The 15320-nt window shown below is 43.0% G+C and overlaps 1 protein-coding gene across 3 annotated transcripts; it reads right to left on the bottom strand.

Annotated features, from left to right (window-relative positions):
• Positions 1-64: 64 nt before the first annotated feature.
• LOC125766535 (uncharacterized) lies at positions 65-14970 on the bottom strand. Of its 3 annotated transcripts, none has more exons than XM_049432573.1 (6): positions 12175-14970; positions 9366-9430; positions 7264-7617; positions 3413-6829; positions 3073-3174; positions 65-2878 (listed from the first exon to the last, which is right to left on the bottom strand). In XM_049432573.1, exons 1-6 carry the CDS (start codon positions 12245-12247, stop codon positions 1526-1528), a joined length of 5364 nt encoding a protein of 1787 aa, XP_049288530.1. In that variant the 5' UTR covers positions 12248-14970; the 3' UTR covers positions 65-1525. The 3 variants fall into 3 exon arrangements, with proteins under 3 accessions (XP_049288530.1, XP_049288532.1, XP_049288531.1); XM_049432575.1 differs by lacking the exon at positions 12175-14970 and adding an exon at positions 9801-11050; XM_049432574.1 differs by lacking the exon at positions 3073-3174.
• Between the last annotated feature and the right edge of the window lie 350 nt (positions 14971-15320).

Raw genomic sequence — 15320 nt, 5'->3', positions numbered from 1 at the left:
TAGTAAAGTCGTTCAAATTCATGTTTGTAAAAAACTTGTAAATATTTGTTGCGAGATTTCTAGATTTATAAATAAAAAGCACTTTTCCGCATGTTTATTATTTTACTTAAAACATTCTTGTATTAAGCAAACGTTACAATATCTTATAACACTAGTAGAAGGTAAGAAAGAAAATTCAATTCATGTAAGAAAACTTTGGTTTCAATTCCCACTTTCGATGTTGCTGTAGTCGAACAATTCTCATTTGGTATACAATATACATCTTCGATTCATCGTTATTCTATTAACTAGCTGGTTGTAATATGGTACAATAAACCGATAAATTAACTACAGCACATAAATAAAAGAAAATGGCGCAATGACATGTATTGGTTTCGATGCGAGTTTTGTTTCTGCGTTCAAATTGCCGATCCTATACCTTTTAGTATCATAGCTATGTACGTTAAACAATAGTTATTTTATGGTCCTTTTCTTCTCATTATGCTTAAAAACTTTCAGTCAAGTTACGTTCGTCAATCCTTGCTCCTTACACACAGTCCGGTGCAGGCTGCTTACAAGTCGGATAAGTGCTGTAGTGCTTTTCGATCTGCGTTATAATTTATATTCTCATGTTATGGACTCGCATATCACACCGTTTCGGTACGTTTGCTTGGGAAAATGTGAATGCAGATCAAAAAACCTTAGTATAAACTGCTGCTTACAAATAAGTATATGATCATCTATAACCTCTTCCAGTAGACTAGAGTCTTTATATAAAACACATTTGAACAGTATTTTGTTAATATTTCACCAGCTATAAAAATCACACACGCACACGCAAGTTTTTAGTTTGCCTCCAACGTTTGGATTTGCAAATCGAATTATGTATAATAATGGTATCGCTCCAATCGATGATGCTGTATAATCTTTTCCCTCTCATTCACTAATGATGCGATAAGTTATACCACTTTCAATGGAGGAAACGAAATCGAATTGTATAGTCTTTAGTGTTGTAATTTAATTGTTGTACAAAAACAAGAAATGGCAAGAAAACTTAAAGCGCGATTTTCATCCATATATAAAAAAATTCATTTGTAGGGTGATGCATTAATAGCTAGTATAATTTAATAAATAGATCATAACATTAATTTATAATTTGAATTCCCATAGAACATGACACGTGAAATGATTGGATGTTATGGTCTTACGTACAAAATTCATGTGAAACGAACAAACAACTTTTTAAAGCAAAAATGGTTTAAACAAGAACAAATTGAATAAATAATTCAAATAAATTAAAGAAAACTTGGCGCCTGGTTTACAATGGGTGCGCCAACGTGTTGTCAGTTATTTTAGTATGTCAAACATTTTGTAAAAGCTTTACAATTACCCTCCCGCATTCGAATAAAACTTGTGATGGAAGAAACTAATATAGAATGTCCCCTGCATCACAAACGATAAATGAACGCCAGACGAACAAAAGACCTGCGTTAGCTACTGATATAGCAGCATCCTTAAGCCTTAATATGGAGAGCCTTCGTAGAAACTATATTAGCATTATGTTTCCTTCGCCAGTCAACAGTTTGTCGCCGATTTCGTTAGATGAATCATTTGTCATGATATTATTTTGCCATTTGATCTGTTCCTCGTCGAACGGAAGTTCGGCATCGAGCTTCTCCTGGATCTGGTCGAACGATGTTTTAAACTTTTCCTCAATTAAACTGAACGATTGAATAGTGGCATTATCATCGAATTCATAGTTGTCGATCGATATGTTACCGAACAGACTGTCTAAATTGAGCTGACCGCTTCCATCCAGCGCAGCGGCACTATTACCTTGATGCTGATACTGGTGGCCATGTTGGTTCTGCTGACTACCATTGCCATGTGATGATGATCCGCTAGGTGTAACCAAATCAATAGCAGAATTCGTGATCGTCGTTGGAATAGTGGATAAATGGTTCTTGCGTAAATATCGAAGCGTGTTGCTTGTGCCATTGGAGGACGAGATGATCAATGGACCGTTCTGACTGCTATTATGACTGTTCTCCTGCAGTGGCTCAACTTCATAAGATTCATCCATTGTACTACCAAGGGAAATGATGCTGCTAGCTTGATCAACACGATCAGCCCCGCTAGTGCACGGTGTTAAGCTGGCGATTTTCATTCGCTTACCGTCAGCGACAGACGAGTTAGTGATCGCTATCCTTTCGGTTGCCATATGTTGCTGTTGCCGTTGAAGTTCCCGGCCATCCGTGCCTGCTTTCCGTTTCTTTTCCTCATGATTGAGAACATTCACTTGACCACTGTTCACTACATTTGCCGTGTTGTTGCTGCTACATGTGCTAGTTTGATCGGAACTTTCCAGCACCACATGATCGATCTGATCCATGGAAGAGTCACCGATGCTGCCCTCCTCCGTTGGGAAGATAGTTTTGAACGTTAGCATATCTTCGACTTGGTCACTCAGCACCGATTCCGAGAGTTCGTTTTCGTACATAATTATGCCACCATCTGTTGGAGCGGGTCCCGGCGAAGGGCACGCGAAGTTATCGCTTGGCGATGAAATATCAATCGTGGCCATACTTTGTAGCTGTGGTGATTGTTGCTGCTGCTGCTGTAGTTGCTGCTGTTGGATCAGTTTGGCCTGCTGTTTAGCACTTTTGTTGCGAATTTTACGTTCATTCTTCATGGCCAGTTCGCGGAGTACATTTTCATCCGTCACCACGAGCGTTGTGATGAATTTGTTGATCTGATCTTTCGGTGGTGCCCGATCAGCATGAGCATTGTAAAGATGCTTTCGTAAAGAGGCCTTTGCCTTTAGCGGGCCACGATCACAGTATGGACAGGTATAGTACACACTGTCATGGATTTCCATGTGTCGCTTCAATTGGTAGTTCTGTAACAGAAAATGTACATTTTTTTTTGTAAATTGCATAAAGAAAAGATTTGCCACTATTACAGTTTACCTCAATTGAGGATCAATGAAGCACATTTATAATCTAATATACACTGCATGAGAATTAATGCAGCTTAATGCTGCTTAAAGCATTTCGTTATTCGATGGAAAAGCAAATCAAAATTGTTGTTTACCTTCAAAAATACACGATCACATTCTTCACAGGGAAATGTGGATAGCGCTGTTTGCGATATGCTGCACTCATCATCGGGTGTCAATGTGCATTCACGACCGTCCTATTGTAACGCGATGCAGCATTATAATTGCAGTTGATGAAGCGTATATATAAGCCATTTATATAAAGCCACATTGCGATGATCGAGAAAGGTAATAGAAGATAAACTGTTAGTGAAGCTGTAGCTCAATTAGTAGATTATACAAGCAAACACACTGGGTTATAAAATAAATTCTACGATATAGAGGAGTACAATGATTCCAGAAATATGGTTTAAATTCGAACAAAATTTCACTTACGGATAGATCTTCCTGATTCACACCGGTGTTGATTTTGTCAATTTGATGTTTCTCATCAACGTTCATATCTTCCAGGGCACCGTTGTTCGCAGCACCGTTCGATTCTACCACCGAAACATTTGAAAGTGTAAGCATGCGAGTGGCAGCTGTGTGTGGTGCAATCATCGTAGAGGTGGATGGTGTCGTGAGAATACCTCCGTTAATATAACGATGCCCATCGGACAAACTTCCACCTTCGGCAGCTACGCTTCCTACATCGTTTTTATGGCAAGTCGCTGTAGAAGTCATGCCCGAAGGAACCATTATGGTAGCACCAGAAAGCTGTAAAGTAGTGGTACCAGCTAAGCTGGCACCAACAACATTCTGCTGTTGATGATGTTGAGAATGGTGAAGCAGCTGATTATGCGGCGGAAGATGGCTGGAGATGGGCACCAGCTTCGGTAGTTTGTCCGTAGAGTTTAATACTTTCAGGTCGATTTTATTTCCTAAAGCGTTAATGCCACCGCTACTACCTGCACCGGTACCGTGCGTGTTACCTTGGTTGAGAAACAGTTGACTAGTATCGATCAGATTGTTTTTGGTAAGTTCCACGTTAGAAATGATGATGATGCTATGAGATTTGCCAGCTGCGGGTGATGCTGTCGTTGACGTGACTGTTCCATTTGTGATCGCCGCCACATCACTGTGTGGTACTGCACAAACCTCACCATTGTTGGTAGGTATGAGTGGATCAGTGATCCTCACGCCGGTGATCGTACTGTTAATACCCACGATTTGAGCTCCTGCAATAGGCACAGTACTGTTGTTGTACACGTTGTCCAGGGTGTTTCTTCCTCCATCACTGACACAACCGGATGTATGTTTCTTTTTACTGTGAATCCGCAATTGTCCACCAACGGTTCCATGTTCTGTGGATAATGATGATGAAGATGCGGCTACGGATATTGCTCCTTGATGTATTTGCTTAACCAATGTACCACCACCACCAGCACTCATACCGGTGTTTCTAGACAAAACCTTTTCATCCGTATGTTCGACGGAATTAGGGGCCGTTGTTGCTGCCATTGCCGCTGCCGCTGCTGCTGCTGCTGCGGCTGCTGCAGCTGCCGCTGCCATTTCCTCTTGCTTTTTGCTCTTTTGCGAAAGCTTGGTAGCCAATGCTTTGGCAATCGCTGGTTTTATCGGTGAAGTTTTCTTCTGATTCAGTTGACTTAATACCTTCTTTTCCGATTTGTAATCGTTTGAGACGGTATACACGGTGTGCACCTTGCGGAGATGTTTTTCGAGTGCGTTGGGATTTTTGAATAGCTTCGAACAAACGATACACTTGTAGAGCTGCTTGCCGTTGGCAGCTTGCACGTTCGTGATCATATCTTGGCTAGAACTCATGTTTGTAATGGGGATGATGCTTGTGAGATTAGACACGTTTGCAGCGTTAGTTTGCGGCGATGCAGGAGTTGAGCCCGTGTTTCCGAAGGTGGGTTCCTTTTTTATTTCCGCTTCCGTTAGCAATGGAGGATTAGCATCACGTTGCACAGCAGCAGTCATTTCCGAATTTAAGATATCATTTTTGTCGTCCGCGTCTGCAGTAAGCCGTAGGGATATGTTTCCGGCTCCCTCTAGTGCTTCGATGCTTGGTTTTAAATCCTCAATCGGGGTAGGATTGGATAAATCTTCAAACGATGCAGTTGCCACTTTCGAACCGTTTGTTCCATCTACGGCCAGTTTTTCCAATTGTTCAACAGGCGCACTGTTTGGAACCAACGTTGAATGTTCCTCTTGGGTGAGATCTTTGTGTATTTTCATGTGCCTTTGCAATGACCAAGAATTGGACAACACCTTCAAACACTTTGGACAGTGCAGGTAAGCCGTTTTAGATTTGCGTTCGCTACACTCGTGCTCCTTCAACTCATCCGCTTGCTGGAATAGCTTCATGCAGAACACGCACAAATACAGATTGTGTTTGCGCACGTGTTTGTCGAGATTCGATTTGGTCATGTATTTGCGCAGACACACCTCACAGATGTACTTTTTATCTGCATCCACTTCTACCCCTGCATTACTTGCAACGACCATTGAGGGTGGTGTCGGAGTGGCGGTAGCACCACCAACACCTGTGTCATGCAGTGTGATCAGGGAGTCCGATGAGGATGAAAATCGACTGTGCATTTTATCGCCCGGTCCGTCATTTTCGTGCACAGAATGCGTTGTCGTTGCCAGTAGATCGAAACCGGCGCTATCACCAAATGCGCCATCTATGTCATCGGTGCCTCTTTCATAGCTTAACAGGCTATGGTTTCCATCGGTTAAGTTGCCAACTCCTGCTGAATCTCCAAAGCCCGTTTCAAACGCAATGTTGACATCGCTCGCACCGAGCGAAATGTTTATCAGATCGGCAGGACTTAACGTATCATTCGGAAGGCACTGAAACTCGGCAACGGTCGGCATTGATCCTAGCTGCTGGTGTTGCTGTTGATGATGATGCTGAAGATGATGCGTATGCGTATGTGCTGGCGATATCTGTTCCGTGGAGTAAACGTGTCGTGGCAACCGTAGCTCGGTTGTTGCGTCCGTATGCAACGATGAGATCATTTCTCCCCCATGATGCTGCCCTTGCAACATACCGTGCTGATGTTGCTGCATATTCTCATATTCGAGGAAGTGATCGTGATGGTGTTGAGGCTCATCATGGTGACTAGAATGAATGAGCGAGGAAGTGTTGAAATAATCGTCTACCAAATCAGGCACGTTTGTAGAGACTCCCGAATCTAGCAGATCCATATCGAAGATATGTTGCTGCGAGGCGGAGGTAGAGTATTTTGGTGAAGTCGTTTTCATCAGACTATCGATCGGTGGTAACGATACAGTGTCGTATGTCATCGTAGTGGAAGCGGGAGATCCTACAGCTGCTCCCTTTGCCATCATGGGACCATTGTCGGTGTCCATGCAAAAACTGCTGCTGTTATTATTATTATCGATATCGATTGAATTTCGCCCATTGTTGGTGCTACATCCCAAACCGTGGTGCTGCAATAATGCTCGATCGTCAAAGGAAGATGGAAGCACCATGGTGGATGTGCAAGGACTTCCATTTGCAGTCATGGTGCTTGTGCTAGCTGCTGTAGTACCGCATTGCGATGTGATGTTCTGTCCCACCGAAGTACTTCCACAATTTCCAACGGTCACCGATGGACGGTTGTAGACATCATCCATTAGGAAGTTGTTGTTTTGATGCTTCTCCAAATCAAACCCATAATCCATGCTGACCGAACGGAGTATATTTGTGCAGATATCGTATGGACTGGGTTCCAACATTGAGGCACCGATTTTGGCGGCGTAGTTACGTGAGTACCACACCCGTAGTATGTCTCCCAATTCAATGTCCTTTATTGCGGTATAGTAGATTTCGTCGTTTTCCTACAAATATACATGAAAGCAATTAGAAATGGGGGGACCAGTAGTTGACGGGATGTCTGTTACACCAATTTTGCTAACTGCGATAAGTGGTTCCAACCTCCGCTACAACGTAGTCCGTTTCGTGCAGGGAGTGTAAATGAACATGCTACCGACGAAAGTCTTAATCTGTCTCTAAACAACTATTTAAAGATAAGCGAACATTAATTACAATTGTTTTGTGCATTTCGCTTACTACGCTTACTCGATCGCGTATTAATGATAAGCAATCGGAACCATGAGAAAAAAACACACACACATACACACCTCCCTGACGATAGTAAACGGCATTACAAATTTGGTGATAACAGACTCCAAGGCCCATTGGCAATATATATTGTTTGTCGATGCTGGAGTTCACATTAGGACATAAAAAGATGTCAGATTTCCCGTCTTACCTGATAACAAATAAGGTTCTGCTCGTTGGAAAACCGTGCCAGATTAACGTGGATCATCCAGTTGCATTTGGATTCGTTCCGTGTGTCCAGGTAGATGTTGCGTGTACCGCTGAGCAGTGACTGCAGATCGCTGCTATACTCGTCCTGATGGTAGTACGGTCCCGCAAACAGTACGAGTGGAAATGGAATATTCTTGATCGGGGCGTAAGACTTCTGGGCGAGCAGTGGACCGAACCGGGTTCCCTTGGCAAACTTTTGCGACGTGACGACACAGCTACCCGAATGGGTGTCCATTATCAGTAGACCGTTCGGGACCGACGACCTTGAAAGGTTAAGCGCGGGCTTATCCTTAACCTGGAAGTTCGACGAAAACCGAACATGGGAGTAGGATGATGGACATGGTGAAGAAAAAACATTGATTATTTTACATGCTACTATGTACTGGTGTTCCGTTCCTGCAGTAAAAAGCGCATACTCGAGACGCATTGTTAGCGTTCAGCACTGGAAATAATGCTGGAATAGCCGAGCTAATACTTGTCCGAATCTAAATAGCTGCGAAAGCTGCGTCTGTGCGTGCGTGTGTTCGGCTCTCTTCGCCCTGGATTCGACACAGATGACACCAATTCACTGTTAAAGCACGAAAATTGTGGAAAATTGTACCACGCACCAAAAAGAGAGAGAGCGAGGGATGTGCACAGTGAAATGCGGACGGAAAATTGCTGCACCCGGGACCGACATCGGATGGGTGTACGGGTGCTAAAAAGGGGGGCGAATAATGGTGTGAAATATAACACACAAAAACACATAACTATTCCCTGCTGTCACAAAAATTCATCTACACGAGGTACGGTCGCTGCTGCCGTACCGATCCGACCATTTGCAAAGTGGTCGCCGTCAATCTCAGTCAACACACGCAATGTGTTTTCCATAAAGTTTTCCCTCGTTCGCTCGCTCTCTCTACCTCTCTCTATTAGTCTCCTGTTTTTCTCTTTGCGTTATCCTGCTCTCTACCTTGCTCAGTGTATCTCGCGATCTACCTTATTATGCTCCGTCGATCAGTTTTCCACCAATACTTGGATGATGTTTTTCCGCGGGCCTACTACACGTACACGCACAGTTTTCCGTGCCGTTTGTTCTCACTGTAGTCGTGCACGGTCGTGTGCACGTTGAGGATAAAAATATTGACTTTTTTTTTCTCCACCACTACGATGATCACGATCACCCTCTCCCTCGCCGCTTTCCTTCCTTCCTTCTGCTCCGTTTTGCCCCTGTTTGCGCTGGTTTCGGTGTTGCCGTGTATGTTCCTGACCATTCTTCTTCCAACCCGTTGTAACCACACGGCCCTTCCCCATTGATCGTCCAACTATATCCAACGGAAACCAACCCAGTTCGAACACTGCGAACTGCCACGATTTGGACGAGTGCGAGAGCGAACTGCTGCGCAGACATGTACCGAAAACAGGACCGGATTGCGCACATGTGTGTTGTCATGGACATTATAAAATGCGTAAATTATATAATTTAATCGGAGAAAGTGTTCATTCTGTTAACACTTTGTAGTACCATTCCAGCAGCTACATTTAGGACGTATCGGTTCGATAGGTACGATTCGTGGCCAGGGTAAGTGGATGGTGATCTGAGTTTCTTGCCTCGGTCGGATTGGGCGGAAGTGTGCACACACGCACGCACGCAATCACGAGCTTACAAAACACACCAGAAGAGCAACTGTCAGACACATATACGCAGGAACGACAAGAGATCGTGATCGTAATTTCTTCCATAAAAGGAATTCATTTCGCCAAGTCCTGCCTTTACCGCATGGTCTAGTTGACCGGACATGTTGTTAATGTTTGACCAACCAATCCGTAGTGTGTTTGTGGGTAATTAATTTGAATGAATTTAATCGCTGTTTTTTCTATTCGCGTGGTACGAAATATAGCAATAACATGACATGATAATTGCCTCTTCATCGTATTGTTACCATCGTCAAACTCATTAAACACTGCTCTGCATGGAAGGGAACACACTTTCAACCAAATTTTGCTTATCGACTAATGATTGCCCTGCAACTGAACGTGCTCGAATCGACTAATTGTACTTACATGATCCCCTTTGGCATACTCTGGGCAGTTTTGGGTGTAATGCGAAGCCCCGCAGATGCTGCACACTAGAATCATCGTACCGTACGATGCAACGTGTGATGGCCAGATGTGGGCGATGGTGATGATGACGGACGGCGTACGCGCAGGGACAGGATCCAGTTGGACGAAATGCAGTCAAGTAGAATGGGCAGATTATCGTGGTGGGACACATTAATTTTCACAGCACCAGTGCACCCGAACATGAGTAATTCCAATGGCCGTAAGGCACAGGATGCGCGTTTTTGGAACAGGTGCACACAGCGAGTGGGTGTGTGTGGGTGTTGGTGGGAGGTTTTTTTTCCCCCGCACAGGAAGTCCGCAGATGAAACGAAACAGAAACGCAGCAAAACGGAATGAATAAGAAAAAAACGGATGATGTGAATTTCCACTCTCAACCAGCGCACAGGCCCTCCGCGCCAGCCGAACCGTCAAAGAGAGCTGACTCCTCTCGCGGTCGATTCCAGGCCTTGAAGGATAAGAGTTGCACTAGCAGCACCAGCCACCACTAGGCCAGCCAGCGACTACGACTACACTAAGCGCAATACTAGCTAGTCTGGCGCCGCTAAGCCCTTACGTATACGGGGAGCGTACCAGGGAGATCATCTCCGCGGCGAGGATCGCGCACACCTTCACACAGAACGGTCTGGGATGCTGTGAGCTGGGTACCATTGCTCTTCGGTTTTTCATTCTCTCACTCTCTCACACTCTCTCTCTCGCGCTGTGAGACGAAGTGCGTGAAAACGTGATTGTGACAGAATATTTGCGTTCCGCGATCACGATAGGTACCAACCTACTTCACCGTTCACCCTTACGCACACAAACAGAGTGAACATGGTCCCGCATTCTCATTCACAATTGCTGCGGTGCGTACGAAATACGAAAGGGAAGGAAAGGATGGCCAAATCTTCATCGGCCAGAAGGGAAATGAAACATTGTCTATTTGACTCATGCACTCGCCGCTCTCACCCCTAGCCTCCACACTGTGGCTGTGGGTTTGTGTGTGGCCGATTAATTACATTCCGGGGCACACGCATACGCACACCCGGACGCGAAAGCATTAACCCTTAATTAATGGGGCGGTTTTCTATTCAACTATGGTTCTATTCACCAAACGTTTTATAGAACGAAGTAATGCGTTCAAAATCTAATATAATGTTGAAAATGTTGTCTTACCGTTGGTATTAAACATAAACGAAAGGGCAGCATATGTTGTTGAAGATATTGAAAAATTGATCATTTTTTAAATTTTTTAAAACATTATTAAGGTATAAATTTTGTGTTCAAAAGGATCAACAATTAATAAATAACAATAAAAGCTAGTTCAAAAAAAATCTCCAACACTCCACCCTACCCTAAAGGGTTTAACAACAAGGAAAACATTAAATATTCTTTCACAATATTAGTGAGATTTTCTCTAGCTGCGCAACTCGTAATGAAAATTAAGCAAAAAAAACACCACCCTTTCGGTGGTGAGGGATTGGAAATTAAAAAAAACAACACCCCTCAAACACACACACACATGTGTCACGCCATAGTTCAGTTTGTTTAAGCATTAGTATTCACAGAGCGGTGAATATTACGATTAACGTACAAATTGGGAACAAACGAACACATTCGCGAACAAGGAAAATAATGCGAGGCAGATGTTTTTTTTTCTTCTTATGTGTCATTCTGCAATAATGTATGATTAACAAACAACAGAACAGAAGAGAAAAAAAAAGAAACGAAACAAATCGATCATCTTTTTCAGATTAAAGATTAAAATGTGATGCCTAACCTCACTCTAAAAGTGATTAGAACCGAAGTTACTTAAACTAGTATTCGCCCTTTTAGTAAACACAAAAAACATTTTTTGTCTAGCTTATGGATGAATCGTATGATGAAGCTAATTTCTCATAAATATTTAGTTTTTTATAAATTTTTATATACAGTGGAACGCCGATTATCCGTGGTCATCGGTACACGGTGCCTGGCGGATAAGTGAATATCACGGATAATAGGTACAACTCTTTTTATTGATAAATATTAATGGTTAGTGTAGAATGGGTGGATTTTTTTCTAAATCTGTAAATATTGTAGGTGCACTATCTTAGGTGCACTTTGCAAAATAAATCTGTTCTATTTGGTCGAACTTGAGCCAATTGTATCATTTCCTATGGAGGCTTTTATTTCTTGCCATCACCGGTTTGTAGTTAATATGTCAATTCGCCTTTGGAACTGTCATTTCCCAGCTGCACGGATAATGGGTCATCCGGATAAAAGGTACCCGGATAATATGCGCTCCTGTTACTACACGTTACAAAAAATCTCTTGTAGGATACAGAGTAGTGCCACAGTGATTATGTCCTTGAATTCTTAATAATATCCATGCGATGAATGAACGATCGTTTCATGTTGGATTAAGCCATGGTTTAACAACCATGGTTTAAGTCTCATATTTAGATTAAAGATTCAGCTCATATGTGATCATTTACCATTACTTATTCATTTTAAGTAAAAAAAAGGTCCAACCTGTATGTAACAATTGCCATTCGAAAGGTAAATAATGTTGAAATTTAAATAGCACAAACCAGTTGTATCAATACAGCTGTTGGATTTTTGCATAGCCAAATGACGATCCCCGAACGGCTTATCGATAGCAAACACTACTAAACAGTGTTAACGAACAAAATCAACACCCACAAGGTAGGTAAGTTTTGGAACTGAACACGTGCTGCTGTACTACTACCATCACGTCAACTGAAACGAGCAGGCCACAAATTGTACTTACCATTCTCAACGAGCTGTACATTGTTCAGCACCGATAATGCGTCAAAACATGCGTTTGCCGCTAAATCTGTCATAACTGTGATGCGGTACGATCGAGGGAGAGCTAGGAGGCCCCGCTAGTATGGTGCCTCCACTCCTTCGTCCTTCGATGGGTTCACAAAAGCAACAAAAAAAAAACGATTGATCCCACAGCCAAGCGACCCTTGTTTGATTCGGTTTTGCGCGCTCGGAATGATGCGTCAGGAGCGTTTTTCTTTTTGGAGGGAAACTCCAAGTACACAAGCCCGTTTGCTAATAGCATGGACTATTCATGTTTATAGAACTTTTAACACTATTAGGCACCACTGAAGCATAAGGTTTGTTGATTGCTTTCACTTGCACACGTGTCGATTCCAGTTACGGTAAACCAAAACGAACGATCTACTATACGTGTACGATCATAAACCGGTACGAATCGATGCTTCTTTCTTTTTGCTTGTGCAAAACACGCGGTGACGCACAGTTGATTGATCGTTACACATGCGTTAGGAGTTATGCACGGTCACACTCACTCTCGCTCTGTGTTGTTGGCCTCCAAGAAGCGTACTAATTTATGGATTTGGTTCGAAATTTAACTAACGAAATTAAATAATCATTGTTTCACTTAAACACTGGTACCACTACCAACCGAAAACGTCGTCGTCATTGAAAACCGCTACACAATATTCCAACAATTCGGACCAATCAATAAAAGCACAACCGCTTGTCGCTTGTCGATGGCACCAATTCTTTTTCTCGAAATCGAGACTGCACTGTTTCTTTTTCATTATCCACTGATTTATCCGTACAATTGCTATGGTCAGCGGAATATGGGTAGATGGTAGCTTTTCATATATCCTGTGACTATGTGTTAGTGTAAACCATTTTCACCAATTTTCACCACTCGCCGTACAGCTACTAACCACAGCAAAAAGGTTCCTCGAAATAGTGCCTTTCCCTACACACGCTACACACTGTCAAACGAACAGGACACAATTTGGCGACAGGCACAATCGCCCACGCTTTTCCATTTGTTGGTTTCCGTTTAGCGGGCTTCGTTGGGAAATGAGTGCGATCGCTGCAATCTCCAGCAGTATTGATCGTTTTCTTCATTCCCGTGACTTAACTGACAGCTCGTGAAACCTCTTGTCCGAGCATGCGCAAACCCCGCCGCGTTACGGGCGCATCCGTCTCACTAACGAGGCAAGTGTGCGTGTCCCCAGCACGCACACACACACACACACACACACACACACACACACACACACACACACACACACACACACACACACACACACACACACACACACACACACGCGTGTACACGATCAATGCACTGCACGGTGACGATTTGGCAGCGCGCACATAAATCTATGCAAATATCTGCTAGGCATACCGTGTGTGTTGCATATGCATGAGTTTTCCGGGCTTCCTTAAAACAAACGTGAACGCTGCGCGACCGTTTTAATGTCAAACTCGGATCGGATCACGGACAAACACAAACGCGGGTTCTATTGTGTTGGGCAGTAGCACCGTAAAAGAAATATCAGTATCAATCAATCACACCTGGGACGGTTCGGTTTTTGGGCCCTACTGCTGCCGTGAGCTTGTACACAGGTTTACGTGGTGACCAGAACTAGAGGCACACCAGGGAGATACTACGTTATCCGAGCGCGGTTGGTTCTTGCATGCACGCACTCTCACCGCATTGATCGTTCACGGCGAGCAAAAACACTACTATACACAGTGCTCGTGAGAGCGGACCACAATGGCTCTCGCGAAAAAGAAGAAGAAAAAAAAACACACGGACGGTATACACGTGTTGGTTTACAATCCCAACCGTGCTGGGCGTAGACGAATTGTGATGGTAGAGGTATGTATTATAATTCCATTTATACAAAACAGAAATCTTTCCTTTGAAAGCGTTCGAGATACGAAGATTACCAAGGACATTCGTATCAACATGCTGACAATAACCGAATTCCCAAACACAGTCAAATGTTTGAATCGGTGGGGTATCATTTGCGATCACGATCATTCTTAGCGAGCATAGATTAATATGGTAATTCTGAGCAACTGAATATGTTTCCTGTAAAACCAGTCACGAAATATTCGATCATAATGTTTTAAAGGTGGGAAAACCCCTAGATGAAACTGTGATCAGAACCTATGAAACAAATTACTGAAAATGATCATGTGCTCAATCAATTATAGACATTTAATGATCCTCTATCGGTAAATGTCTTTAGTAAACTTTTTGTGTTCGACTCATTTATGTTTTAATTTATCTTCCATTCGGTCGCAAGTGGCTGTTTTTGAAGATTGAATTGATTAGGATACTACTACATTGTAAAATTATTGGTTTAGGAATGTAAATGTACTTTTGTCTTTGGGCAAGCGGTGTCACACGTGTTTACTAACACATTCTATGTGCCGATCGTTGAATAATTTAATTCGTTTCCATTAACGGACATGTTGAAAACGACTTCAAAACGTAAAATGTAGCATTAAACTAGCATAATTATAACCCGTAACACAGAACTCTGTTTGTTCAATTCAGTCTTTATTTACAGATATTTATTTACAATTCGTAAAGAATCTGCGTATTTCAACACTCTTGACTTGTGTTTGTTATAAGTGAAGGAAAGGTGGTCAGTTCGCGTTTTAGAACCGACTGCAATTACTGCAAGGAATCAGCAAATGTGTTTTACATTGAAGGTTTAGGTTTTGTGGAACTAAAAAAAAGAAAACACACATAATTTAATTTTCGTTCAGCATGTTAACGTTTCGCTTCCTGATTATACTGTCGACCTCCGGAACGATCGGACGATCTATAATTTGGGTGCGATGAGTTATGGTTTCTGTTATCTTGATAGTTATCTTCACGGCCCGATCGATGCGAATCGTTTCTGCGATAGTTAACATTGTATGGACGATAACTTACATCACGCCCATGAAAGGGTGCTCGACCGCCCCCCCGTCTATCGTTAAATCGTCTTTCGCCTCGCCATCCCGCATTTCCCCCACCCCTTCCGCCACCGCCTTCGCCACCACCGGGACGTCGATTGTTCCACGGATGCACTATTGGTGGAGGTTTATGCTCGCGCTGACAATGAGCCATAAACTCTT

Source organism: Anopheles funestus, chromosome 2RL, assembly GCF_943734845.2.
Source record: "Anopheles funestus chromosome 2RL, idAnoFuneDA-416_04, whole genome shotgun sequence".
Taxonomy (NCBI): Eukaryota; Metazoa; Arthropoda; class Insecta; order Diptera; family Culicidae; genus Anopheles; species Anopheles funestus.
Note: the sequence above shows the minus strand (reverse complement) of the source record. Positions and strands in the feature narration are given on the sequence as shown.